Genomic DNA, 26,492 nt, shown 5'->3' with positions numbered 1-26,492 from the left:
CAGAGGCTCCACAGCTCAGTCTGCCCACATGGGTGGGGTGGTGGAACTGGAAGTAGGGGGTACAATGCAGGCTGCTGTTCCCACACCCCCTTTGGGAAATGCTGGATCTGCCCCTGCTCTTGCCCCAGGTTGGCCACCTGGTCTAGATGCTTCACAGTCGTTTGCTCAGCACCCAGTGAAGCCCCAACTGGCTCTGATGCAGAATGCCTGCAAATCATGCTGGGCCCAGGCATGGGAAGCCCTGGGGAAAACGCTTGGGGGTGTGTTTTTTTTAATAAGGCTCCAGGTGATGTGCCCTGGCTTGCCCCGAGACAGTCACTGATGACAAGCTCAAGGCTGGACCAGAGTAACCATTCTTTGCAATGTGTGGAGATAAGGTGGTGAATCACAAGGCCTTCCACCAGGCTTTGGCCAGGGAGTATGCGTCCTTGCAGATATAGCTACCCAGCCACTCCCTGGCACTGTAGTTAGCACTGCAGCTTCATACTGAAAGGGAGCCAACACTAGACAACCTGCAAGAAACTCTGTGGAGACCAGCAAGGGTGTCCTCTGGGCTACCCCGGTACAGAGGCCTCACTCTGGCTCAGCTGCCTCCCAGACCTGCTAGGGCTTTTAAACAGGCTGGAGGACGTGGCTCAAAGTGTAACTGTGTCAGGGAGAAAACAGAGCGCCAGAAACCTCAAACCCTGTGAACAGTTTTTAATCACATTCCGCAAACCCTAGGAGACGTGCAGGTACCTCCAGATGAAGGAGCAAATCCACATCGTCAGGTCAAGCAGCATGTTTACCAGGGAAAACAGTTGTAAGATTCCTCCTTTCCCAGATGGCAACAGATAAAACCACCCCAGAGGTCTGTGGGCTCGTTACTCTAACAGAGACAGGGGGGAAAAGAGAGAAGGCTAATAATGTGCAAAGTAAGAGAAAGCTCATACAACTTACGGCAACTTCCAATAGCTTTGTACAGTCATTTATCACAAGGTTCATGTTTCAGCCAATGCATTAGTAAGCAACTTGCAATACAATGGAGGAGTCTTCTGCTCTCTCAGCCCCATGCTTCAGTATTTACTTAAGCTGTCTATGGTAATAGAAAATCCAAAGTGCTGTGGCACTGCTGTGGTACATAACTTGGATGACCCATAACTGGGCTTTTTCTTGAAATCACTCTTTAAACATTTCTCACTTACTTTGTTCTAGCATTGCCGGGTTTAATCTGTTTGTACTTTCAGAAAGCCTTTGATAAAGCCCATCACAGAAAGCTATTAGAAAAACAAAGAGGCACTGGAGTCATAGGCAAAATGCTGTTATGCACCAGAAACTGGCTGAGATGGAAGGAAGAGAAGGGGTAAATGGACACAACTGAACATGGCTAGAAGTCAGCAATGGGTGTCACCAGATGTTGATGCAGGCCAGGTGATGTTGACCAAATTTCTTAACAGAGTGGAAATGGCAGCAACATTTGTAGATGACTCAAAATGATGAAATGAAGTTAAAAATGGAGAATGTCAGGGCCCCTAACAGGCAGCCCAGCCAGAACTAATTGTCCAGTTGGCTAAACCAGAGGTTGTAACAGCAGCCTGACCCCAGCTGATGAACCAGCTGACCACTCTTAGGGCCTCCCAATTTGCTGCTGGAGAGAACAGCCTCCTCATTTTAAGTCCACCTGTGGCAATCTTGCATTCAAAAACTCATCTAACTTTATCCCAGCTACATAGTTGGTCCAAACACCCTAAGAAATCCTTCCCCTTCCTTGGCTTTGGTAATTTGGCTTCTGACTCCAGAACCTGAATTCATCCCATGATCTGGACTGCCCCTAGATTCCCCCCTGGAATTAGGTAATTTAGTCCCCGACTCTAGAACCCTAACTCACCCTGTAACTTGGACTCTGCTAGAGTTCCCCTTAAGTTTAGGTTCCTTGGACTCTTAGCTCCTTTCTCTGGCCCTCCTCTAGTGGCCTACACCTTAGGCCAGACTGGTTCTTATAGCAAAGCCTTTGAGGAACTTGAGAGGACTGATCTGGGTGAGGGGAATGTGCAGACAGCACTCAAGTGTTGACAAACGCAAAGTAATGCACATAGGAGGGGAAATTCTGAAATCCTAATACACTTCACAGAATTTTCTGTGACCCTTATGGCCAGCAGCAGTCAAAAAAGCTTGGGTATGTAAGGAATAGCACACCGTAGCATGGTCACCCAACACAAAAGCAATGCAATAGATATAGCAGGGGAACAAAATGATCAGACTCCTAGCAAGACTAGGGCTTCTTGGTTATGAAAGGAGATAGGAGAGAGGGGATAAGAGAGAGGATTGCAGAGCAGTGAGGATGGAGATTGTATTCCCCTGTGCATGCCCCTGCAGACGAATGCAAGGACATTCAAGGGGACTGATAGGTGACACATTTACTACTGATCAGCAGAAAGCTGTTTATTATTGTGCAGTCAGCCTGTGGACCTCACTGCTCTCTGGGGCCAAATATTCAGTGCGATTCCTTCCATGGCAAGGAAGGACACCCATACTTACATTTGATAGGGTTATTTTCAGTGGAAGGTAGGACCTAAAAGGTAGGAAGGTAGGACGATCTCCACCTCAGAGTGCCGAGGGAACTAGCAGAGGTTATTGCGGCACCTCTGGCATGGGTTTACGAGCACTCATGGTCCTCTGACGATGTGCCGGAAGACTGGAAAAGGGCCGACATGGTTCCCATTTTCAAAAAAGGGAGGAAGGAGGACCCAGGAAACTATAGGCCAGTTAGTCCTGCCTCGGTCCTGGGGAAGCTTTTTGAGAAAATTATCCTGGCGCATGTACACGAGGGGCCAGCAGGGGAGACTATGCTTAGGGGCAACCAACACGGGTTCACTAGAGGCAGGTCCTGTCAGACCAACCTGGTGGCCTTCTATGACCAGGTCACCAAATCCTTGGATGCAGGTGTCGCGGTGGACATAGTCTTTCTGGACTTCAGGAAGGCCTTCGACACTGTCTCTCACCCCATTCTCATTAAAAAACTAGGGGACTGTGGTGTCGATGCCTACACAGTCAGATAGGTCACTAACTAGCTAGAGGGCTGCACCCAGAGAGTGGTGGTGGATGGGTCTCACTCGACCTGGAGGGATGTGGGCAGTGGGGTCCCCCAGGGCTCGGTCCTCGGACCTGCGCTGTTCAACATCTTCATCAGTGACTTGGACATAGGGGTAAAAAGCACCCTGTTCAAATTTGCAGACGACACTAAGATGTGGGGAGAAGTGGGCATGCTAGAAGGAAGGAATAGGCTGCAATCGGACCTAGACAGGTTACAGGGGTGGGCAGATGAGAACAGGATGGGTTTCAACACTGACAAGTGCAAGGTACTGCACCTGGAGGGAAGAACCAGCAGCATACCAACAGGCTGGGGAACTCCCTTCTCATCAGTGCAGAGGCAGAGAAGAATCTTGGAGTCATTACTGAGGCCAATATGAACATGGGCTGACAGTGTGGGGATGCGGTCAGGAAGGCCATCCGTACCTTGTCATGCATCCACAGATGCATCTCAAGCAGGTCCAAGGAGGTGATCCTCACCCTCTATGTGACACTGGTCAGGCCGCAGTTGGAGTACTGCATCCAGTTCTGGACACCGCACTTCAGGAGGGATGTGGACAACATAGGGTCCAGAAAAGGGTCACTCGCATGATCAGGGGCAGCAGGGCAGGCCCTATGAGGAGAGGCTAAGGGACCTGAACCTGTTCAGCCTCCACAAGAGAAGGCTGAGGGGGGATCTAGTAGCCATTTACAAACTAGTCAAGGGGGACCAGCAGGCATTGGGAGAGTCCCTGTTCCCCCAAGCGCTCCCAGGAGTGACAAGAAATAATGGTCACAAACTGGCAGAGGGTAGATTCAGGCTAGACATCAGGAGGCACTACTTCACTCAGGGCAGCCAGGATCTGGAACCAACTTCCAAGAAAGTGGGTCTTTAAAAGGAGGTTGGATGAACACCTTTGACCCCAGTACTCTTTCCCGCCATGGCAGGGGTCGGACTTGACAATTTGCTCAGGTCCCTTCCGATCCTACCATGAGACAGCCATGCGACAAGGCACATGCCACTCTTTTAGTGCCAGGAGTTACAAAGGAGAAACCCCAGGGGCAGGTTGTCTCATAACTGCCAATAGGCATGTCTATTCCTATCTCCTCTGCTGATGCAGCAGCTCATAGGTTAAGCTGGAGACCACAGCCTCACCAAGCGGCATAATTTGGCCTCCAAGCCAGCCTTTATGAAGAAGAATCACAAATTACCTCTTCTCCCTGATGTAGACAAGACTGGCCTCTATAAAGGCCCTCAGAGAGCAGAAACACTGGGGCTTGTCCTCCATGTGGTCACTGCTTTGGGAAAGGCAAATGTACCCTTCATGACATGTTTTGCTTTTTACAGTGCTGCAAAGCTGTGGGGGATGCCAGCCCATGTGCTGAATCAGCAGAGGTTGAGGGGACGCCCTGTGGCCTGACAGGGGGTGGGGAGTGTCTGAAGGAGCCTGCTGTAGTGTCCAAGGCAGCAAGATTCAAGCTCATGTGGCTCAGTGTGCCCTGTGCAATTTGGGACAGGGTGACTTACACTGCTCACCCCCCTGTTCTCTTTTCTGAGTGGCAGCTGGATTTTCTTCTTTGTAGAGGGTTTCATCCTTGATCTAGAAAAGAGAACAATGGAATAAGCAGTGACTGCAAGATTCACGCTACCTGTTACCAGTCTCACCATGCAGGGCTGGGACCACTCTGCATCTGGCTTTAGAGAGAGGTTCTCCACAGCCAGGTCTAGTGGCTGGGCTGTACAGCTGGGCTAGGAGGGGGAGGAGGAACTAACTTACTACCACCTCCCTACTAGTTCCTGAGTCAGGTGAGATCAGAGATCCAGTTCCCTTTTGCTCATCAGGGGGATCCTGAATATTCACATCCACACATGAGCAGATGCATCACTGCACCATGCAAACTTGTAATGTCAAGGTTATGTGGCCTGGCCCAGGTGAGCTGGCAGCAACATGCTGTGTCATCTTTGTGTGGTCTAGTGTCCTGTGTGCATGGACAGGGCAATGAAGCCTGACCTTTGGTCTGTGCAGCTGCATTGAGTGCTGAGAGCAGAACATACTGCTCCACACTGTCCTTTGGAGCTCTCTGGGCAGGCTGTTGGCTGTGCCGATATGAGGTCAGGGTGCCCCTCTAAAAGGAGGACAGCCACCTCCCCCATTCAGTAACTCAGAGACTTGAAATCACACAATGCAGACCAAGCAGCCTTTTATTACAGAGCTGCTGGGAGGCGGATCCACACATACACACCTGCAGAGGAGCTGGATGAAGCTTCATCAGGGGCTCCCAACCAACAGGTCCTAGGTGCAGAGGCAATGACAGTTGGAGAACATGCAGCCTGGAGCAGCATGGGGTCTCCCATACTGCCACCTCAGAGTCAAATCCCAGTATGCAGCATGGGGCATTCTGCCCTGTCCAATGCCAGGGAACCCAGGCCATGAACCCTGTTGTGATGGCGCCTTGAAAGAATAAATGGGCAAACAGATCCAGAAAATGTTATGGCCATGACAAACTCCAGTCCAACTCAGTGCCTCAGAGCCCAGCTCGGATAGGGCTTCTGGAAACGCAAGGAGCAAGGGGCTGTGGGAAGATATGCTTCTTAGGCAGGGTTGGGCCCTCTTGAATTTCCACCTACATGGCCCTGAAGTGCTATGGCCCATACCTCAGACACTACACATGAAGACCCCTGCTTACCACCACACGCTCTGCTCCATGCTCTAGGACCTTCCTTTCTGCTGCTAGCTGTTCCAGGATGGTTTTCTGCAGCAACGGTGCATTAGCTCCTCTTACAACAGCTACCAATTCTCCTCCCTGAAAGGCATCAAATGAAGTTGGTTAGTCAGGGGATACACCTTCTCTTTACATTAGGCCCCTTGTCTGGTTAGACCTTTTAGTAATTCCAGTGTTGGGATGTGGCAAAATCCAATTCTTATTTAATTGCTGACAGAGAACCTCCTCCAAACCAAATGGAAAAGTGGTAGCTGAAGGCACCAGGAGTTAGCTTGGGGCCTGTGAGGATGAGCACTACTTGGTTAATATAAGATAAGGGAGACAGGCTGAATCAGATAAAGATACTCTGTGGCTCACACACTGTCCCCCACCCCACAGACAATACTCTGGGAGCTCCTCTGAGCTTGCCGGCTGTGGCATAGGGCCAGCTGTGCTGCCACAGGGAGGAGTTAGTGATGTATTCTTATCTGGGTGGAGGTGCCCCTGCTTCCAGCCTGGTCTGTTTCCATTTGTTGAGGTAGTTACAGGAGAAGAGGATAGTCAGGCTGGTGTTGGCCAGTGCATGAGAACATGTATAACTTCCCTGCTACTTGGTACAAGGGACCCACCAAAGTTTCCTTGACATCCCAAAGTGGCCAAGCTCACCCTTGTACCACAAAATAGTTGTCCCAGCATTCAGATGGTCCAGCATGTGTGACACCTTCTGGCTACCCAAGTCAATAGCAGTCAAGCGTACAGTGTCACAATACAGCTAAGATGGGCACTGTGCCTGTGTCTGGGTGAACAAAGGAGAGCATGCTCTGCAAATCTAGCTCCTCCTTTGCATTGTCCACCCTCAGTCCTGGCCAAGGCACAGGCAGCACAGCCCAGCACTGTCATGGGCACAGGTCTGTGAGGTGGTCTGTGGTACAGCTGTGGCCACATGTGGAATGAATGGATGGGAATATAAAGCTGTCTACACTCATGTTACAAACAGCAATTGCACCTTTAAGAAAAGATCTGCACTTTCATGCTTGAGGGCAAGAGCCAAACTGATGAACGGGGCTAAGAAGAAACTTCCAGAGGACGAGTTCTTCTAAAATAGCAGTTTAGCAGATTCCAACACCAGATGGTCCTAGACAATGCCTGAGATGAGGTATTGGCCTAGATAGCCTAGATAGGCTTCTGCCTCCAATGTGGCTCTGGCACCCTCTGGCAGGTGACTCAGGACTTCCTAGGACACTACCCTGTACTTGTCTGCCATGATCTTACCTACAAGGGATTTGGGAAGCAGCCCTCAGAAAAAGATGTCTTTCTCCCCCTTCTCATCACTGAGCCACCTCTTATCCAGCCCCATGAATGACAGTCTCTTTACAAGGCTTCTCTGCCCTCAGTTGGGCTCAAACCCCCTTCTGAGCATCTTGGCTGGGAGCAAACTCAGTCTCTCTGCCCTACTCGGTTCCAGCCATATAGTGCTGTCCCTCTTTACTAGGTAGCAGGGGTTACGGCAGGGGTGGGCAAAATGTGGCCCGGGGGCCAGATGCAGCCCGCCAGGCCATTCTATCCAGCCCACAGGGCCCTTAAAAAATTTAGAAAATTAGTATTTATCTGCCCTGGAATGCCTGTCATGCGGCCCATGATGGCTTGCCAAAACTCAGTAAGCGGCCCTCTGCCCAAAATAATTGCCCGCCCCCAGGTTAGGAGGTCCCTGTTACAAGCCATCAGTTCTAACTCAGCACAAACATGGACCCTCCATAGTGTGAGAAAACAAATTTCCTGGATCTTTCCACATTGCCTGCCCTTTATTTAATTTTAAAATTACCTGGCATAACTCTTTTTTCCCCCCTCACCAAGACATTTTCATTTCTCTCTTATTCAGTTACTTATTAGTCAATGAAAAAGACATTAACTGTATTATAAGGAACAGAGTTTGAAAGTGAAATGTTTCAGCTGCAAGTCAAGTTTACTCCCATGCATCCAATTTAATTTGTTTTCACTCACTGCATAAAAGAGAAAAGTAGGTTCACATTTTCCTTGATATTTTTCCAGAGCATCGATGGAATCTACTTCAGCCTAAATAAAATGTGAAAGAAAGAATTCATTTATACTGACCTCTTCTACTGCAGAACAGCAAACATACATATCCAAAAAAAGTGCTGAGGAATATTTCGTGTAATCTGCCCTCTTTGTCTGAGGGCCTGAAAAGCCTTCTTAAAAATCGTTTTTATTATACTATGCACAAATTATTAGTGACATTTAAAATAATGAGATCTTAATAAAAGCAAATATCATCTTTCTTTAGTCAAGTAGCACCATCTTTAAATTACCCCATTATCAGATGTGCCTCCAACCTTGTAAGTAGCTTATATGAATACATAAATGATTTATTAAATGTTTTAATGACTGAAAGGAGGATACAAATCACACAGGCCTGCCTGATGGTGTTATTGGTATATCTGATTTTCAGATGATGATGTCTCTCCGTCTCCCACTAGAAGCACCTTCACTCACGGTTGATTCCCTACCATGCTGAGGGCCCTCATACAGCCAATTAAGCCATTTAATGTGTGCTAGATGAATTTGGTGTGGCACCAAAACATTGTGTAGCATTAGGTTGAATGACAGAGGGTACAAGTACACAAACAATTTACCATAGGGGTAAAAGGAGCAGGGCTCCCTGGTAGCTTGCCTGTGGACAGTTTTACCCTGTGGTAAGTAGAAGCTAACCCCATTGTAATTTACCCCTCTATCACCTGTGCCCACTACAGGCAGTTGTTGGGGAGCAGCCAACATGCCATAAAGCCCTGCCTCCTTTCACCCTGTGGTCAATTGTTCACAGGTCTACAGCAGTGTATCGGGGGGGGGTGCAACCAGGGCACCAGCCTTTGGGAACCAGGTGCCCAACTACACCTCTGCTAGTCTGTCCCCTTAAAGAAGTCAATGACATCAATGCAGTTACCTTTGGGCATGAACAGACATGCATTTGAAATGCTTGCAATCCCTGCTCTCCAGCCAAATGGGCTGGAGAGCAAGAGTCTTTGCATGACTTTCAACCTTCAGTCTCTGGAGATTCCCAAGGAGAGCAAGCACACAGAACAGCTCTCATTGGCTGTCTGCCCCCCTCTCCCTCATTCTCTATGTTGGGGGAGAAGGGAGCAGAGCACTGTGGGATGCTGGAGGACTGTTAGAGGCTGTGGACATTTCAGGAAGCTCTTCAAAATGAAGCACTTCAAAAATGTTCCTCTTTTTCCAGGTCATCTTTGAAACATCTCAACCATTTCTGAAGCACTTCTTCAAGTATTAATATCTACCTCACTGTCTGGAGTACTTCAAAAGCACCTGCAGCTTTTCAAGCAGCATGTCTGCCCATGGCCTCTGTCAACCAAACTTGGTATTCTTACAATGGCAAATTTGTTGTACAATCTCTGAATAAGACCATGTTGCTCTGTTTAAGGTGCATTTCTAAATGTGATAAAATATGAGACACCATAAAACCCTTCCCCAGAAAGGTTTGCTAAGATGCATTTCTTCCTGTTTGAGAATGTTTATGTAGGCAATGTAACATTTATTTAGTTCTCAACTATTCATTACCTTACTTATGAGTACTTGAAGTTGTAAGTGGTATGACAGGCATATATTGCTGCTAACAAATTTGACTGGTTTCTAGATGGAAGATTTTGTATTGTGAAGTCCATCAAGGATTTGGTTGGAACAAATGCACTCAGAATTGAGACTGGAATAAAGTTCTAATTACACAGAAATCCTTAACACGGACATTTGCAACTTTTGAATGCTTTTCTTCACCGATGTAGCATTCTCGCACTACAGTTGTCATACATCTATGTCAAGACACAGCACAAGGCAATGCTATCTTACGATTGAGTATTGACTTGTAAATCTGAACGTAACATATTCTTTTTGGCCGAGAGCTGAGGCTAAGCCGAAATATATGTTTTCCATACTGGTGAAACCACTCTCTCTTTCAGGCTCAGATGGGAGGTGTTCATTATTTTAAGAGAGAAATCCTTTACTTTTATAAATGTAATGAGGGGGAGGCATTAAGTCTTTTCCCATTTGGAGAAGGAATAAGAAACAGAATGATAAGGGCTCAATCCTGCAAGTCTTCACACATATCAGCTTCCCTACTGTCATAACTAAGTAAATGGAATTCAAGGGAACCTTTCACGTAAGTAAGAACAGGAGCACGGACACATCCAGGGGCAGATCCAGGGGCAGTTGCACTCCCCTTTGATTCCTGCTCCACCCAAAGTTTAAAATCCACTGCCTGGCAGAGGCAGCGGCATTTCTATTCGGGCAGCAATGAAGGAAGGAGTCAATTGACTTCATGGGTCACTATAATCTACTTGATTCCTTCTAAACTCTTCATTTCACAGGTGTTAAGAACCCTCTCTCCTTTTTAATGGTCTTTAATGGTTCTACTACTCAGACTAGCCTTTCTTCTGCAATTTTGCTGTTCTGTTCCTGGTAACATAGCTTCTACTTCAAAGCACTGAAGACTGTTAAGTCTAGCTAGAAATATTAACTCAGGTGTGGAAATAACTTTCACTGAATCATTGGAAGGACTGCCAAGATGCTCAAAAGGTTAGATTTTGTTTTATGAATCTGTAGAAGAGATGTACATTTAATGCTAATGACAACAGGACTAAAGACACCATACCTTTTGATTATTTTTGCCTAGTTTTGGGGTGTTTTTTTTTTTTAACATAATATATGATATAGTGAATTAATGCACATTCCAAAGAAGTTTTTCCTTTTCCTTTGATCTTTAACTGAATAATATGGGGCTTCTAGCATGTTAGAAAGGCTTCTAGTTTCTTTTACACTGGAGAAAGATGTGTGTTGTGTTATATGTGACGATGCACTGCATCATCTGCATCTCCCTTTTCAAAATCTTAGATCAACATGGATACATCAGCCAGATACTGCAAAGAAAGCCAATACATTTCACAGGCTGCTGGTTCCATAGGTATTTGCTACATAGGAAACAGTGCTTCTCTGTTACTACTTACCACAGCAAAATGCAGAAGGTCATCACCAAGCTCATTCTTTATTTTCCTGAAAAGATTCACTACTGTTTTGCATGGACCACACCAGGCTTGATACACGTCAACAACTGCGAAGGAGAAGCAGTATCATCATGACAAACAGCACTGAAATATCTCAGAATTAGTTAGGCAAGGCACATACAAATAACTTGGCCTTTGCAGGTTTTTAATCAGCTTTGACCATAGCCGTTTCAGATCAGATTGACCAGGGTCATTTGGATATTGAAAAGGGGCCATTTCTGAACACAACTGATCAGGAAGAAAAATCCCACAATTTACCCACCAAAATAGGAGTGTGGGTCAGGTGTTCAATGCCCAGATAAACTAGGCTGCTTGATATGAGCTCAAACGTTACCCCACCATATTAGCAGAATGCAAGACCAAAACAGAAATATAGGAAAGATGTAGAAAAGAGCGCAGTGTGAGTCAGTTTAGGGCCAAAACCCAGTGAACTGCGTGGGGCTGAAAAAAAACTTTTTTATCATTCAGTTTGCTTCTTTTTCTAAAGATATCTTGATAAAAGCGAGGGATGTGGATCCTGAACAGCTCAAATGAGCTCTGTGCAAATTGTTGCTGAAAAAATCTTGTGAACATCTGCAGCAACTTCACATAATTTTTAACCTTTACACACACACACCAGGGGAGAGAAAGCATTTAGGCTAAGATTTAACCTGAGACACAGAGCATTCAGCAATTGAGAAAATCAATGTTAGCTCTGTCCCTTTCTTCTTCATCCTCCACAAGGCAGTCTGTCTAATGTCACTAGAAATAAGTTGCCATTTCAAGCAGAGAAAAATCAGTGTCCTTGCCTGCAGTTAGGATTTCCCCCAATAGCAGGCAGCCCTTGCTCTGGGCATTGCTCACGGTCCAAGTGAGCTGGTCCTTTAAGGGAGCTGAGATGCCACTGAAGACAGGGGAGAGGAAGAGCATGTGAATAAGGGTTAGCCCACCATGAAAATGATAGCAGGGGGGCTCACTGAGAGCAAGTGCAGGAGTCAGGGCTCTATCAGAGAGCAGGCAACTAGCCAGAAGGCTGGGGGACAGGAAGAGGGCCTATGAAGGACTGGACAGATGAGGCTCTGGGACTGAAACCCAGCTATCTGGGGTCCCAAGGATGTGGGTTTCCCTTGGGCTGTCATCCTTTGAGTTAGGATAGCATCTCTCCTTTGAAAGAGCAAAGTGAGAGGCTGTTTATGCTGTTGTCCCATCAGGTGATCTGGGAAGCCCTGTGAGCAGGAGAGGTCAGAGAAATGGGGCAGAGCACAGGAGAGACCAGAGTTGAGAGCAGGAGAAGGGAAGGAAGACCCCCAGAAGGGTGAGCAGTGGCCAGCCTAATGCCAGGGTGGAGAAGCCCTGTATTTGGGATTCTGATACCTGGCAAGGGTGCGCTGTTGGTGACTTGGCCAGAGAGCCAAACCATGCAGGGGATGGAAGCCAAATGCAGGGGATGGAAGCTGCAAGTGGGTCTAGAGCCAGACTGTGTGGGTCCCTGTTACACCTCCACAGAGGCAGATGTTTTCTTAATCCCATTTGCCTTCACACTTGGTTGCATCTTGCTGCAGCAAGGAGCATCTTATGCTGGACCAACACCAGCCTGGCAGACAAGACTAAGACCTGGTCTGAGGGAAAAGGTGGCTTCAATCTAACCAACAGTGTGGTTTTAACTTATTTAATTAAAGGCACTGATTTCAGTTTATCACGCTGTATCAAACTTGAGTTAAACTGAAATAAGCCCCTTGGCAACCAAACTAAGGATGGCTGCACAAGGGGCTGCACCAGTTTCACTAAAACAAGTTTAAGAGCAGATTTAGTTAGGTTGCACTGATGGGACTTCTTGTGGAGGCAAGACTACAGGCATGGATAAAGGAGGAGCACAGAGGTCCCTCAGGACAACTCAGGTGCCAGGCACTTGTGTGTACTCAAGTGCAGTCTCAGTCGCCAGAGGCTTTAGCTGATAGCTCTGCTCTGGGTTGAGCTGAATCTAACAAGCTAAGCTAGTGACAGCATTAGGGAGCAAGCTGCAGAAGCAGCGCTTCTGCTGCTGTCATTTTGGGCTGTGGATGCTTTGGGGGAAAGCCATTACAAACAGGAGGAGCATTTTCTCTTTGCCTAGAGTGATGTCTCTCTCACTAGGGTCAGTCTCAGGGCTGAGACCTCCTTGGGAGCTTGGCATTGGCAAATACTATTTGAAAGACCTAAGGAATCATAAACAGGAAGTGTTAGAGACTAAGCTGAGTGAAAGAAAGATCCAGCTGAGTGCCAGGAAGGATCCCTGAGCAGTGATATCTGATAAAGTGCAGAGGACAGTCTCAGGTAAGTGAGGAAAGTCATTTCAGATTGGCCTGGATAATGTACGAGACAAGCAGCTCTGTCAGCTAACAACCCTCCGTTGACCAAGCAGATGGGAGGACCTAATCCACTCCAACCACCTTTGCCATCTGCTACTCAACTTCCACACCCCCCAGTACACTCCATAGAGATTCAATAGTTTACTGGCTCTGAATTTAAAATTAAATATAAGCAAATCTGGAACATTGGCTAAGTCCTTACCCATCAGTCCTTTGAAACACAGCATTTCCTCCCACAGCTCCTGGTTATTGATAGTAATCTGTGTTAACATTTTTTTTATAAAAGTACATTAAGAGCATTAGTCAGAAAACCATACACATTCACTATGTTTACTGTAGTACAAAACTGCTTCACTTCAAAGAACGATAGGGAATGCTGACACAGGACATTTGCAAGAGTGGTTTGGTACGGGGCTTGTTTTTAGCAGGACTTTTAAAAGAATACCACATAGCAAGAAATCTCTGCCACAGCTAGGATAAGGCCTATCCTCTCCCAACCGCTCTGTGGTAGGGACACAATCTGGGGTCAGTGTGGTCACTCAGAGCTGGCATCTCCCTATGCACCAACCCAAGTCATCCTATCTCCCTGTAGCACCAAAATCCACTTCCTTTCCCCCTCTACCAGCAAACTCCTGCCGCGTTCTCCATCCATCATCCCACAGTTGGCTTTAACAGTGAGAGGAGAGAAAGGTGCAACATGAGGTTGATTGTGTAGTGCAGCTGCATGGGGGAGACCATGCACCAGAAGCTGCTGGGGAGCTGTTGGATGAGTCACCTACAGTTTGCCAGCCTAACTAATACATAACAGTAACAATTAATAACAACAGTAATAATTATTGGCCAAGCAGGAGTTCTGCAGAAAAGGACCTGGAGATTACAGTGGACAATAAGCTATGAATCTGAGCCAAAAGCATGCCCTTGTTGCAAAGAAGGCTAACAGCATACTGGGCTGCATTAATAGGTGTGTTGCCAGCAGATCAAGAGAAGTGATTCTTCCCCTCTATTCGGCATTGGTGAGACCACATCTGGAGCACTGTGGGGAGTTTTGGGCCCCCACTACAGAAAGAATGTGGACAAATTGAAGAGAGTCCAGCAGAGAGCAACAAAAATGGCTAGAGGACTATGGAATAATAATAATAATAATAATAATAATAATAATAATAAGGGTTATACCTGCTGGCATTAGAATTAAGTCAAAGACCTACAAAGCTCATGACATTTGTGCAATTTTTGGTCCCAAAATGTCCAACTCCAGCTCTAAATACAAATATTAGTGCAACCTCAAGTAGGAACTGCTAACCACAATCTCCATGCACTGACTGGAGTGGCCATGTATGGCTTCAAAACTCTTCTCAGTCCTTGTTTCAAGTGATCCCATTCTCCAGGGGGGGCTTTCCTTTTTTTCATCTTAAAGTGCTCTTGTTAGAGACCCTGTGCACTGACAGAATAAAGCAGGAGTCTCCCTCCCACCCTACAAAATGCTATCTATTGTGCCTACATGCGGGAAAACCTACCGCCTTGCTTGAGTGCAGGGATCTAAAAGTATAGACAGGCAGGGGAGGATCTGGAGGCAGTTGCAGTGATGCAGTCACACCCCCTTTTGATTCCTGCTTCACCCAAGTTTAAAACAAACTACCAGGCAGTGGCAGCAGCAAGGGAGCCCTGGACTTCATGGCTCATTATCATCTACTGATGCCTTCTAAACTCTTCATTCCACAGCTGTGAACGACATTCCTTCATTTGCAATGATCTCGATGTTCCATGAATCAAGCTATCCTTTCGCCTGTAATTCTGCTGTCTGTTAGCTGCTCCTGGTAATGTAGCTCCTACTTCACAGCCCTGCAGACTGTTTTTTAACTCTAGCTAAAAAACATTAAACTCGGGCATGAAAACGTTAACTCAGGTGGATATCAACTCAGGAGCGGAAATAAATTCCATTGAAACATCGGAGGCCCTGTCAAGATGCTCAAGAAGGCTAGATTTTGTTTTATGAATCTGAAAGAGATGCATATGTAATTCTAATGACTACAGCACTATCAAAACAACAGCTTTTGATATTTTTTTACCTAGTTTGTTGTGTTTTTTATATATAATCTAGGATAGAGCAAATTAATGCACATGCATTAATGCACATACATTTGTTTTTGCGTTGGTCTTAAACTGAACAATATAGCTGGGGTCCCAGCTTATTAGTAACGTTTCTAGTTTCTTTTTGGTGGGAGAAAAATATGTGTTGGGCTATATGTGATGAGGCAGCACATCAGGTGTACCCGCTTTTTCAAAATCCTAGATCCGTCCATGTAGACAGGCATAACAATAGTATTGGTATCAAATGACGCCAATTTAAGCTGTTAGAATCATAGAAAATTAAGGTTGGAAGGGACTACAGGAGATCACATCTAGTCCAATCCCCTGCTCAAAGCAGGACCAGCCCCAACTAGATCATCCCAACCAATGCTTTGTCTAGCTGGGTCTTAAAAAGGATGGGGAGTTCACAACCTCTCCGGATAGCCTGTTCCAATGCTTCACTACCCTCTTTGTGAACAAGTTTTTTTCTCATTGTGGCAGCGGGGGTCCTACAGGAGGGCCGTGATCTCCTTATGGCCCCCTTTACCGTGCCAAGTCGGCCCAAGGCTTCCTCGATTCTCGCCCACCACGTCTTTGCTGTTTAGTATGAAGTTGGGAGGCTGCCTACGACTCCCTGGGCACGGTTAGCTGGGACCTCTGTCCACATATATTCTGGGACCCCCTGGGGTCTCCCGGGATGATGGGTGCTCCCCAGACACCCTAGCCTTATGGGCTATGCGTGGCTCCTACCAACCCCTAATACCACGCCCCAAGCCTCGCAGATGTACCAGACGTTGGACTGTCAACATAAACGCCTGCCTGCTCTCTCGGGCCTTCTCTGTATGCTTGCCCTCTCTCTCTTGGGGCTTCCCTAACGTTGCCCCACTAGGGGCTCCTGGTGTACCCCTTTTCTGGGCTCTCTCTCTCTCTAGTCTACTTCCTTTGGGGCTCTCGATATGCCCCCTCCGGGCTCTCTCTAAAATACGTCCCTCCTAGGGACTCTTGTCCACTCTAGGACTTCTTATCGGGCCACCGGTCTTTTAGGCCCACCGCACTGCTTCCCCTTTCCTAGACGCTGTGCCGCTATCCCCTTTTTCCCGGGGTCACCGCAGCACCCTGTCCCTCGGGCTTATCGCACTACTACCCCCTTTTTCCCAGGGTCACCGCAGCACCGCCCTTCTTCTGGGTTTTCCTGCAGTGCAGGCCTGTCACCGGGTCCGCCACGCCCGTCCTGGGCTTCTCAAATACTGCCCCGCTCTAGGGCTTCTCAATCATTGCCTGACTTGGGCCTCGCAATGGTCCCCTCTCTGGGACCTTCTGGGCCCCGCTGGGCTCCTTAATAATACTGCCCCCTTTTGGGGCTCTCTATGCCCGCTGGGCTCTTAAAAGTGCCCCTTCCTGGGGCTGGGGTCTATGCACCCCGCAAGTGACGCCCTTACTGGCGTCAGGGTCCTCACACTCCGACGTGAGGCCCCTTTAAAGCTACTGTGCCCTTCCCAGGCGCTAGGGTCCCCCACTCCTATGGGGTCCCTATCAGGACGCTGCGCCCTCCTCAGGCGCTGGGGCCCCACCCCTCTGGAGTCCCTATGAGGCCTCCTCCAACCCCTAATAGCCTCTCCCAAACCACCGGTGTAATACACAACACCAAAGCAAAACAAGCCCCTAGGCTATAACTTAACATAAGCTGCCTGGCTATAACTTAGCATCATGGCTCAAGCCTCCAGAAATATCGTGAGCTATACTTGCGATTAGGCTTCTACCCATAACTTGACTGAGGGAGCTCCTGCCTCCCCAGCTGCTGGCAGGGAACTGCCAGCCTGGCCTCAGCCCTGGGCTTTATAAGGGCCAGGCCCTGCCTCCTGCAGGCAGCTGGCTCCCCTGTTACTCCAGCAACCCACAGGGGCGCTGGTTACCCTGGCCACCCTCAGCTGGGCTTGTTATGTTCTGCCAGGGCTCTCTCCCTGGCAGCCTCTACTCCCTAGGAGCAGGCACTGAGGTGCCCTGCGACACTCATATCCAACCTCAACTTCCCTTGCTGCAACTTGAGACTTGCTCCTTAGTTCTATCTGCATGCTTCTGTGGCAATGCAAGTGCAGCAAAATCACTGTAGCTTTTCCTCTGTTCCATCCACAATTAAAGTTAGAGAGAGATTTAGCTCACTTGTATTGCCACAGGATCATTGGGACATAACCTTTAGATTGTAACAGCTGAGGTGCACTCCCAGGTGGCAGCTCCTCTTCCTCTGTTAAAGTAGTTAAAAGATACATTTGTCAATAGCGTATGACAGCAAAGACAGCTAAATGCACTGCTAGGTCTTTGGTGTTTCTGGGGGCACTAGAGGGCACCCTGCACTTCAGTTTTTCCTTCTCTCTAGCAGAAAGCGCAGCCACCTGCTACTTCAGAGAACCTCTTGAAACGTGGAATTATGGAGATTCAATCCCACTTCCACAGTTAAGGCTGATTTTTATTTTGCCCTTAGAGCAAGGAGTCAACACAAGACTGTGTATTCTAGCTAAACTTGCAGTGCTCCTTTACTTACTCTTTGTGAGCAGCATTTATTTACCTTGAGAATTTACCAGAAAATGTGTTAATTGGTTTGATTCAAAGCAGGTCAAACAGTCAGTAGCTTGTATTTTCTTTGTCTAGAATGATGCAGGCACTTCCTTTTTATATAGACATAATTCATTTAAATTTCATTTCTAGGCTAGATTGTAAGAAAATGAGCTGTTGTGATGATTATTGCAACAACAATTAACAACTCAATAATCAGAAGATTTTACAAGGTCAAAAGGGAAGCATTAAAACATTTAGGAAATTCCACAATTAAGTTCATCGTGGCAATCTTAGATCATCGACGGGTAAACAAATTATACCGAGTTAAAAAGGTAGAGGAGACTTATCATGTATCAAGCTTTCTGAAGTGCAGATGGCATAACTGGATGTGGGATTCCAGCAAGTCTCACTGTTGCCTTAGACAGAGGTGAGACCTGATGCTTACACCCACTTAATATGCCTTGAATGATGACCACGGGAATGATAGACATTTCTCCATTTTCTTACCACAGCCTAACTGGAGATTAGTGTCCTCAGTGGACTGAACCTACCTACTCACCCTCAAGATTACCTACTGCTTTGGCTCTTCACCCAGGAAGACTCTCTAGGAAGAGAACCGGTACAGCTCTAGTGACTCCTCAGCAGGAATCTAAGGGCATCTCTGCAGCTGTCCCCAGGGGAGACCGGCCAACAGTGAGGACCCTGCACTATAGCTTTGCCGACAGCAGCTTGAGAAATCAAGGGCCAAATCTTCCCCATGTATTTACAGTCAAGATTAAAATTGCCTTTACAAACACATTTGCGGTGCAGACCATTCATACTGACCTGCAGCAATATCTCCTTCTTCTTACTGCCCATTCTTCTGCAAGAAGAAGAAACGTCAATTGAATAGCAGGCCCAAGTCACTGAGGTCTGTTGCTGAAAGATGCCTCCTTTCAGTGGAAGCAACGATCAGCACAAAGGAGGGAATCCCTTTCCCACTAGTTGAATTCAGCTGCTGCAGAAAAAGGCTTTTACTGGAACACACTTGGTCAGCAGGGATTCACGTTGCTCATCTGTACACCATTCCTCTCCCAGGGGCAATGCGGACAGCTCAGAAAGCATCTCTGCTCAGCCCCTTTCAGCCGGAAGGACAGTATAACACACATGCAAGCACGGGGTCCTGAAGTGCAACCTGTCTCCATGAGCATCAGACACATGCTGGCCATGTCTACATGAGCAGTGGAGTGCACAGTGGTTACTGCAAAGTCATTTAGTACTGGCATAACCAAGTACTAGATGACTGCGCAGTAACCGGCATCAGCTGAAGACACTCAAATTGAGCAGAGCATGAGCTAGAAAAGCCCTAACTCAGGGAGTAAGCTCTGGATGCCTGGACCTGGTGGGCGGGGAGCTGCAGATGGCAAGGAATGAGTTGCAGGTGTCTGGACATGGCAAAGAAACAAGTAAAAAGAGAGACATCTTGACAGAGAAAAAGATGAGAGGTGATACGGAATGGGGCATTTCAGCTAGAAATGCAAGCCTTGCCCTGCCGTAGTGATTTAGGGGGCATCTCTGCACAACCAAGGCAGCCAGGACCATCTTGCTGAGCAGGGCTGACAGCTGCACAGACCTGCTAGCTCCTGTCCTGAGAAACAATCAACCTCTCTGAGCTTTCACCCCCAAACTCGAGTAATTCGTTCTGTGCTGCTCCCAAGTTCCAGGAGGCCATAAGGACCCCCAACCCACACTGGCCAAACCCCGAGAGCAACAGCAGGCCGGCTGGGAGCCTCCTCAACCCCCAAGTGCCTCCAAACAGAGGCCAGTGCAGACAGGGTCTCTCACAGGGTCGCCTGGGACCGCTGTTGCCCCAGAGGTGGGAATCCAGGATGGAGAGGTGCCTGTCACCATGATACAGGGAGGAGGATTATCCCCATAAGCCAGCAAGTACCAGCGGGGCAGAAGGGCCTGGCAGGGAGACAGACAACGCTGCCATGAGCTGAGCAGGAGCGGCTGAGCTCCCTTCCAGCCTGACTCTCCCAGGAGGCAAGACCAGGGAGCAGCGGGGAGGCACCCCCTGCCCAGTGGCAGGGAGGGGGACAGCCCCCCACTCTGTGCCTCTCTCAGGGCCCTTCCCTGGTTCCCACCATGCATGGGGGGGGAGCAGGGGCAGTTCCCCCTGCCACAGGGGGCACCCCCCAGCCCCAGGTACCTGCATGGCAGTTGCGGGCAGCGCGTCCCTAGCAACCTAGTAGGCTGGGCTGGCTGCTTCAGTGGCAGGGAGGGGCATGTCTGGGCTCTGGGCCAGGCGGCGGGCAGGGAAGGGCCATGTCTGGGCAGGCTGCAGGCAGCAGGGAGCTGCTCTCCCCTGCTGGGGGAGGCACCGGGAGCCCAGCATGGCACGTCCTGGGGGCTGGGGTGATGTCAAAGGGGGGGGGGGGGGGGGAGTGGGCCTCGTTGCCTTAAACATGCCACAGAGGCAGGTCTCCAGGGCCAGCTAGAAGCATGAAAAGGTGTTTGGGCCTGAAAGCTTGCAAAGAACAATTTTTCCAACTACTTAGTTGATCTAATAAAAAGATCCAAAGAACCTGCGTTTGACCAGGGGTCCCCCCCCCCCCCCCCCACTGTTCCTCTCCCACTTGCAGCACAAAGAAACTATAAGCTTTACTAACAGGCAAGGGGCCTAGGACTGCATTAGTTGGGTCAAGATTGAAGCAAAAAAAACTAAATATAACTTCAAGAGAACATGCATTCGTTTGCTATAGGGTACATCAGGTACTCGCAAACATAGTATGCCAGGCAAAAATGACCAAAAGATGTTGCTTCTTTTAGTCCTATCATTATTAAAATTCAATACGTCTCTTTCAGAGTCAGAAAGCAAGATCAAGCCTGCTCAAGCACAGTGGCAGTACATCCAATGCTGAAGAACAGAACTGCCACTGACTAGGATAGACCCTATAGATTCATAGATGTTAGGGTCGGAAGGGACCTCAATAGATCATCGAGTCCGACCCCCTGCATAGGCAGGAAAGAGTGCTGGGTCTAGATGACCCCAACTAGATACTCATCTAACCTCCTCTTGAAGACCCCCAGGGTAGGGGAGAGCACCACCTCCCTTGGGAGCCCGTTCCAGACCTTGGCCACTCGAACTGTGAAGAAGTTCTTCCTAATGTCCAATCTAAATCTGCTCTCTGCTAGCTTGTGGCCATTGTTTCTTGTAACCCCCGGGGGCGCCTTGGTGAATAAATACTCACCAATTCCCTTCTGTGCCCCCGTGATGAACTTATAGGCAGAGAAGGGAATTGGTGAGTATTTATTCACCAAGCCGCCCCCGGGGGTTACAAGAAACAATGGCCACAAGCTAGCAGAGAACTGAGTCTGAACAGGGATTTTTTCCCATTGTTCCTCTCCCACTTCGCAGCCTCCAGCATTTAAGACCTATGAAGTTCTGGCTCAGAGGCCGTGCCCCTCACTTCTGTGCTCTTTCAGTCTCAAAACAAAGTCAAGACTTCTTGAGCATCTTGACAGTGCATCCAATGCTCAAGGACACCATGTCAAAGACTAGATGCCAAAAGGGAGAGTGAACTGGGTCTGACCATGATTTTTTCCACTGTTCCTCTCTCACTTGCAGTCTGCAACATTTAAGATCGAGGAAGTTCTGATTTATGCTTCACTGAAAGTTATTTCCATGCCTAAGTGACTGTTTTAAGCTAAAGTTAAAAACACTCAACAGGGCTGTGAAGTAGGAGCTACATTCCCAGGAGCCACTAAGAAACAGCAGAATTGCAGGAGAGAGTGGCTTGATATGGTGAACCTTAAGACCATTAAAAAAGGGAAAAGGATCTTTAACACCCATGGAGAGATGAGTTTAGAAGGAATCAGGAAGATTATAATGAGCCAAGTGACACCCTCACTGCTGCCTGAATAAAAATGCTGCTGCCACTTTCAGGCAGTTGGTTTTAAACTTTGGGTGGACCAGAGATGAAAGGGGTGTGGAAGTGGGTCTGCCCCAGGGTCCTAGAATGATACAGAGAAGACTGAAGTACTTGGTGCTGCTTTTACTTCAGTCTTACAAATCTGCTCAGCTCTGGGATGAGGAGCACAGGTGGCTGCCAGAATCGGGGAGGCGATAGTCTGCCCAGAGTGCAAGGAAAAACAGGTCAAGAATGACTTAAGGAAGCTGGTTGCTTTCAAAGCAGCAGGGCAAGATGGGATGCAGCCCTGAACACTGACAAAATGGAATGAGATCATTTCAGACCCAAAGGCTGTTACCTCGGAGAACTTGTGGAGGGCAGGCGAGATCCCGGGTGACTGGAAAAAGGCAGAGTGCCCACCTTTAAGAGAGGGAAGGAGAAGGATCTAGGGAATTAGGGACTGGGCAATTTGACCTCGATACCTGGAAAGTTCAGGGAGCAGTCATCAAGGAATCAGTTTTTAAGCAACTCAGGGGATAACAAGTTGATCAGAAACAGTGAACGTGGTTTTAGCAAAAGCAAGTCATAAGTGATCAACCTGGTTTCCTTCTAGGATAAAGGGGACAGCATCTGTCAATGCGGGAAGAGCAGTGGATGTGACATACTTTGACTGTACTAAAGCAGACAAGGTTTTTTGGGTGAATCTGGTAACTTTTACTAGACCAACTCAAATAGTTGGAAAATTCTTCTTAGCAAGCTTTTGGGTATAATAACCCTTTGTCAGCCTTAGGAAGCATCTGCAATTGGTGTGTGCATTTTGAGGAAGCATGTCCCAGGACGCATCTGCAGTTGGTGTGTGCTCTTTGAGCACACACCAACAGCAGATACTTCTTCAGCCTGACTAACAGTATTTATACCCAAAAGGTTGCTAAGAAGAATTTTTCCAACTATATGAGTTGGTTTAATAAAAGATAACAGATTCACCCAAAGAACCTTGTCTGCCTATGTCCTTAGACCAACATGGCTACAACCTATACCCCTTGACTTTACCAAGGCTTCTGACATTGGACTCCCATGACATTGTTTTTCTTTCGCCTACTGACAGTCTAGGTGAAAATACTGTAAGAAGGATTGGATTGAATCATTGCACTCACCATCTCAGTGTCTAGTTGGGAGGTAGTATCAAGCAGTGTTACCCAGGGGTCTGCCCTGGGTCCAGTGTTGTTTAATATCTTCACTAATTATTTGGAGAATGGAATTGAATGCATGCTTCGCAAGTCTACAGAAGACAAAGTCAGCTGACACTGCAGAAACTTGGGAGGATAGGATTAGAATTTAAACTGACTTTGATAAACTGTAAAATAGTATGAAATTAAGCAAGTGAAATTCAACAAGGGCAAATGCAAAGTCCTGCACTTAGAACAGAAAAATCACATGCACAAATGCAGATGGAGGAATGACTGATTAAGTTCAGTAGAGCAGAAATGGACTTGGGGCTTATAGAAGATGAGCCAGTGTGAAGATAAGCCAAGGGTGCTCTTATTGCAAAAAGAGTCAGAATCATACTGAGCTGTATTAACAGGAGCATCATGTGCAAATCAAGAAAGGTGATTCTTCCATTTTATTCAGCATTAGTAAGGCTTCACCTGGAATACTAGGTCCAGTTTTGGGCACTGCACCTCAAGACAGACATGGACAAGTTAGAAAGAGTCCAGTGGAGATCCACAAAAAGGAAGCATGAGTTACAAGAAAAGGCTGAAAGATCTGGGATTATTTAGTTGCAAAAGACTGCGGGAGCATTGGATAACAGTTTTTAAATACCTGAAGGGTAACTAAAGAGGATGATGACAAACTGTTCTCTGTGGCTGCAGTGAACAAGACTTAAATGGCAAGAAGGGGAATTTAAGTTGGACATTAGGAAGAACTTTTCCATTGGAAGGGTGATTAAACATAAAATCATAGAAAATGAGGGTTGAAAGGGACCTCAACAGCTCATCTAGTTCAAGCCCCTGCCTAAACCAGGACCAGCTCCAACTAGATCATCCCAGCCAAAGCTTTGTCTAGCCAGGTCTTGAAAACCTCCGAGGATGGAGACTTCTCAACCTCTCTGGGTAACCTGTTCCAATGCTTTACTACCCGTCGGGTGAGAAAGTTTTTCCTAACATCTAACCTAAACTTCCCTGGCTGCAATTTGAGTCCATTCCTTCTTGTTCTGTCATCTAACACCACTGAGACTAGTCTAGCTCCATCCTCTCTGGAACAACCCTTCAGGTAGTTGAAGGCTGCTATTAAATCTCCCCTCAGCCTTCTCTTCTGCAGACTAAATAAGCCCAGTTCCTTCAGCCTCTCCTCAAGTCATATTCCCAAACCATCTAGCCATTTTTCTGGGTCTCCACTAGTCTCTTTCCAATTTGTCCATATCCTTTCTGTCAGAGTGGGCCCAGAACTGGACACCATACTTCAGATGCGGCTTCACCAGTACAGAATAGAATGGAATAATTGCTTCCCCTGATCTGCTGGCAACACTCCTACTAACGCAGCCCAGTACGTTGTTGGCCTTCTTGGCAACAACGGCATAATGTTGGATCATATTTAGCTTATTTTCCACTGTAACCCGCAGGTCCTTTCCTGGGGAGCTACTGCTTAGCGAGTCAGTCCCCAGCCTGTACTGATGCATGGAACTATTTCATCCTAAGCGCAGGACTGCATTTGTCCTTATTGAATTTCAGAACACTAAAACTTTAAGCACTGCAACAGGCAATGTAGAGAGGTGGAGTAATCCTGGCCTTGGAAGTTTTTAAAATCAGGTTAGACAAACAGTTGTCTAGGATAGTTTAGACAATGATGATTCTATCTTGAGCAGGAGGCTGGACTAGATGACCTCCTTAGGTCCTTTCCAACCCTATTTTCTATGTGGGTGACAGACTTTTTGGAGATCAAGTCTAGGACCCAGATCCAGGTGTTCTGCAAACTCAGTCAAAAGCCATATAACACCCCTTCCAGTTTCCATTAGTAGAATGTAACAACTGCCATTTGCTGGGTTAGACCATAGCTCAGGGGCAGACAATTATTTCAGGCAGAAGACTGCTTACCCAGTTTGGGCAAGCTGTCGAGGGCCGCATGGGTAGCCCCGCACCTTGATGGGTCCCCCGCCCCCTGGTCATCATCTTGGGACCAATGTCCCAGGGCCAGCACCAGCAGGGCCCAGAGCAGGAAAGCAGGCTGGCAGGGGTCTGTGGAGCCAGGCTGGGCTGCACCAGCAGGGAGAGAGGGAGCTGGCCCAGCCCCATGGAGCCTCTGCTGGCTGGGACCCTGTAGCCCTGCCACCCTGCTCTGGGCCCTGCTGGCTCTGGCCCTGCTCCTGTGCCCGCTCACTCCCAGTGCCCCCCAGCCCCACAGTACAGGCAGGGGGCAGCACACAGCTCTGACCCCCTGCTTGCTGGTAGGGAAGGAGCTGGTTCGGAGCAAGGGGAAAAGCAGCCCCTCCCCCGCCTCGTGGCTGGTGCTCCCTGCTGCAGCAGCTCACAGCCTGTGGGGCTGCTGGTGCCTGCTCAGGACAGCCCCGCACAGGCTGAAAGCAGCTGCAGCAGGGAGTGCAGGCCATGGGGCGGGGGAAGGGCTGCTTTTCCCCTCGCTCCACACCAGCTCCTCCCCCGCCCTTCCCCCCCTTACCTGAGGTTCCCATGCTGGGGCAGCCACCTGGCCCCAGGCCAGAAGCCCCTGCTGGGGCTTCTAGCTGGCGGGCAGGCCCTGCTGTTGCAGGAGTCTGCTAAGGATTCCCCTGGGTCCTACTGCCCCTGGTTCCTGGCATTTTTGACAGGAAGCAAGGACAGATGCATTTTAATTTTCAAACATTTTTTTAGGGGCCCTGCAGGCCAGATAGAATGGCCCCGTGGGCCAGATCCGGCTCAGGCTTGTGTCATATGGTGGTAGAGAGTGGATGCTGAAAGGCACAGCAAATGGTATGACCAAGGTTTTCCCACTACTGCTCTCCCACTTGCAGCCTCCAGCATTTAACAGCTAGGAAGTTCTGAATCAGAGACTGTATCCCTAACTCCTATGCTCAATAGCTACTAGTGCCCCTTTCCTCCAATAAGGTTTCCAATCCCTTTTTGAATCTGGCTAAATTGTCAGCATCCACCACATCTGGTGGCAACAAGTTCCATGCTTTAATGACATGCTGTGTAAAAAAGAACTTCCTTTTGTGAGTTTTAAACTTACTACCTATTAGTTTCATTTTGTGACCCCTAGTTCTTGCATTGAGTGACAGTAAATAATAAATCCCTACCTACTTCCAATTCATCAGTTAGTATTTTGTCAAGCTGCTAGAAAGCAGTTCTGCAGAAGGGCTAAATCGGTTCTGCCTCTCACTTCAGCAAAAACCACAGCTGAAAGAAAATGGGTCATTCACAGGTTCCAGTTGGTCCCCTGCAGCATTTGCTCTTTCTGAGCTTTGTTCATTAAAAGCCAGGACAGCCTGTCCAGATTTCTTAAGGTTCTTTATTTTTCCCCTGATCATGTCCATAGCCAAGATGCTCTGGTCTCCACCACACAGGGCCACCCCACAACAGGAAAAAGTAATGGTCTGCGACTTGTACACACACCATGGGAGCACTAGCACAGACGTCCAACAGCAAATCCTGTTGCAGGTTGTCAGGTGCTCGCACTACTGCTTCAAAGCAGAACTCACAGAAAACCCCCTTCTCTCTGCAGCACCACATGTGCAGACACTGCTTCAGCCCATAGCAGCTCTACTACTCAGTGCTGATGGAAAAGAGGGGAAACAATAGCATGCTGCCCCAGCATAGGGAATG

At 48.0% G+C, this 26,492-nt stretch overlaps 1 protein-coding gene across 1 annotated transcript; it reads right to left on the bottom strand.

Annotated features, from left to right (window-relative positions):
• Positions 1-684: 684 nt before the first annotated feature.
• On the bottom strand, positions 685-25,430 carry NME9 (NME/NM23 family member 9). The gene is made up of 8 exons (XM_059730746.1): positions 25,351-25,430; positions 18,611-18,647; positions 13,368-13,425; positions 10,782-10,885; positions 7,753-7,824; positions 5,737-5,853; positions 4,577-4,649; positions 685-3,609 (listed from the first exon to the last, which is right to left on the bottom strand). Exons 2-8 carry the CDS (start codon positions 18,641-18,643, stop codon positions 3,521-3,523), a joined length of 546 nt encoding a protein of 181 aa, XP_059586729.1. The 5' UTR covers positions 18,644-18,647; positions 25,351-25,430; the 3' UTR covers positions 685-3,520.
• Between the last annotated feature and the right edge of the window lie 1,062 nt (positions 25,431-26,492).

Source organism: Alligator mississippiensis, chromosome 7, assembly GCF_030867095.1.
Source record: "Alligator mississippiensis isolate rAllMis1 chromosome 7, rAllMis1, whole genome shotgun sequence".
NCBI classification, from domain to species: Eukaryota; Metazoa; Chordata; order Crocodylia; family Alligatoridae; genus Alligator; species Alligator mississippiensis.
The sequence above is the reverse complement of the archived record's forward strand: the minus strand, read 5'-3'. Positions and strand labels throughout refer to the sequence as shown.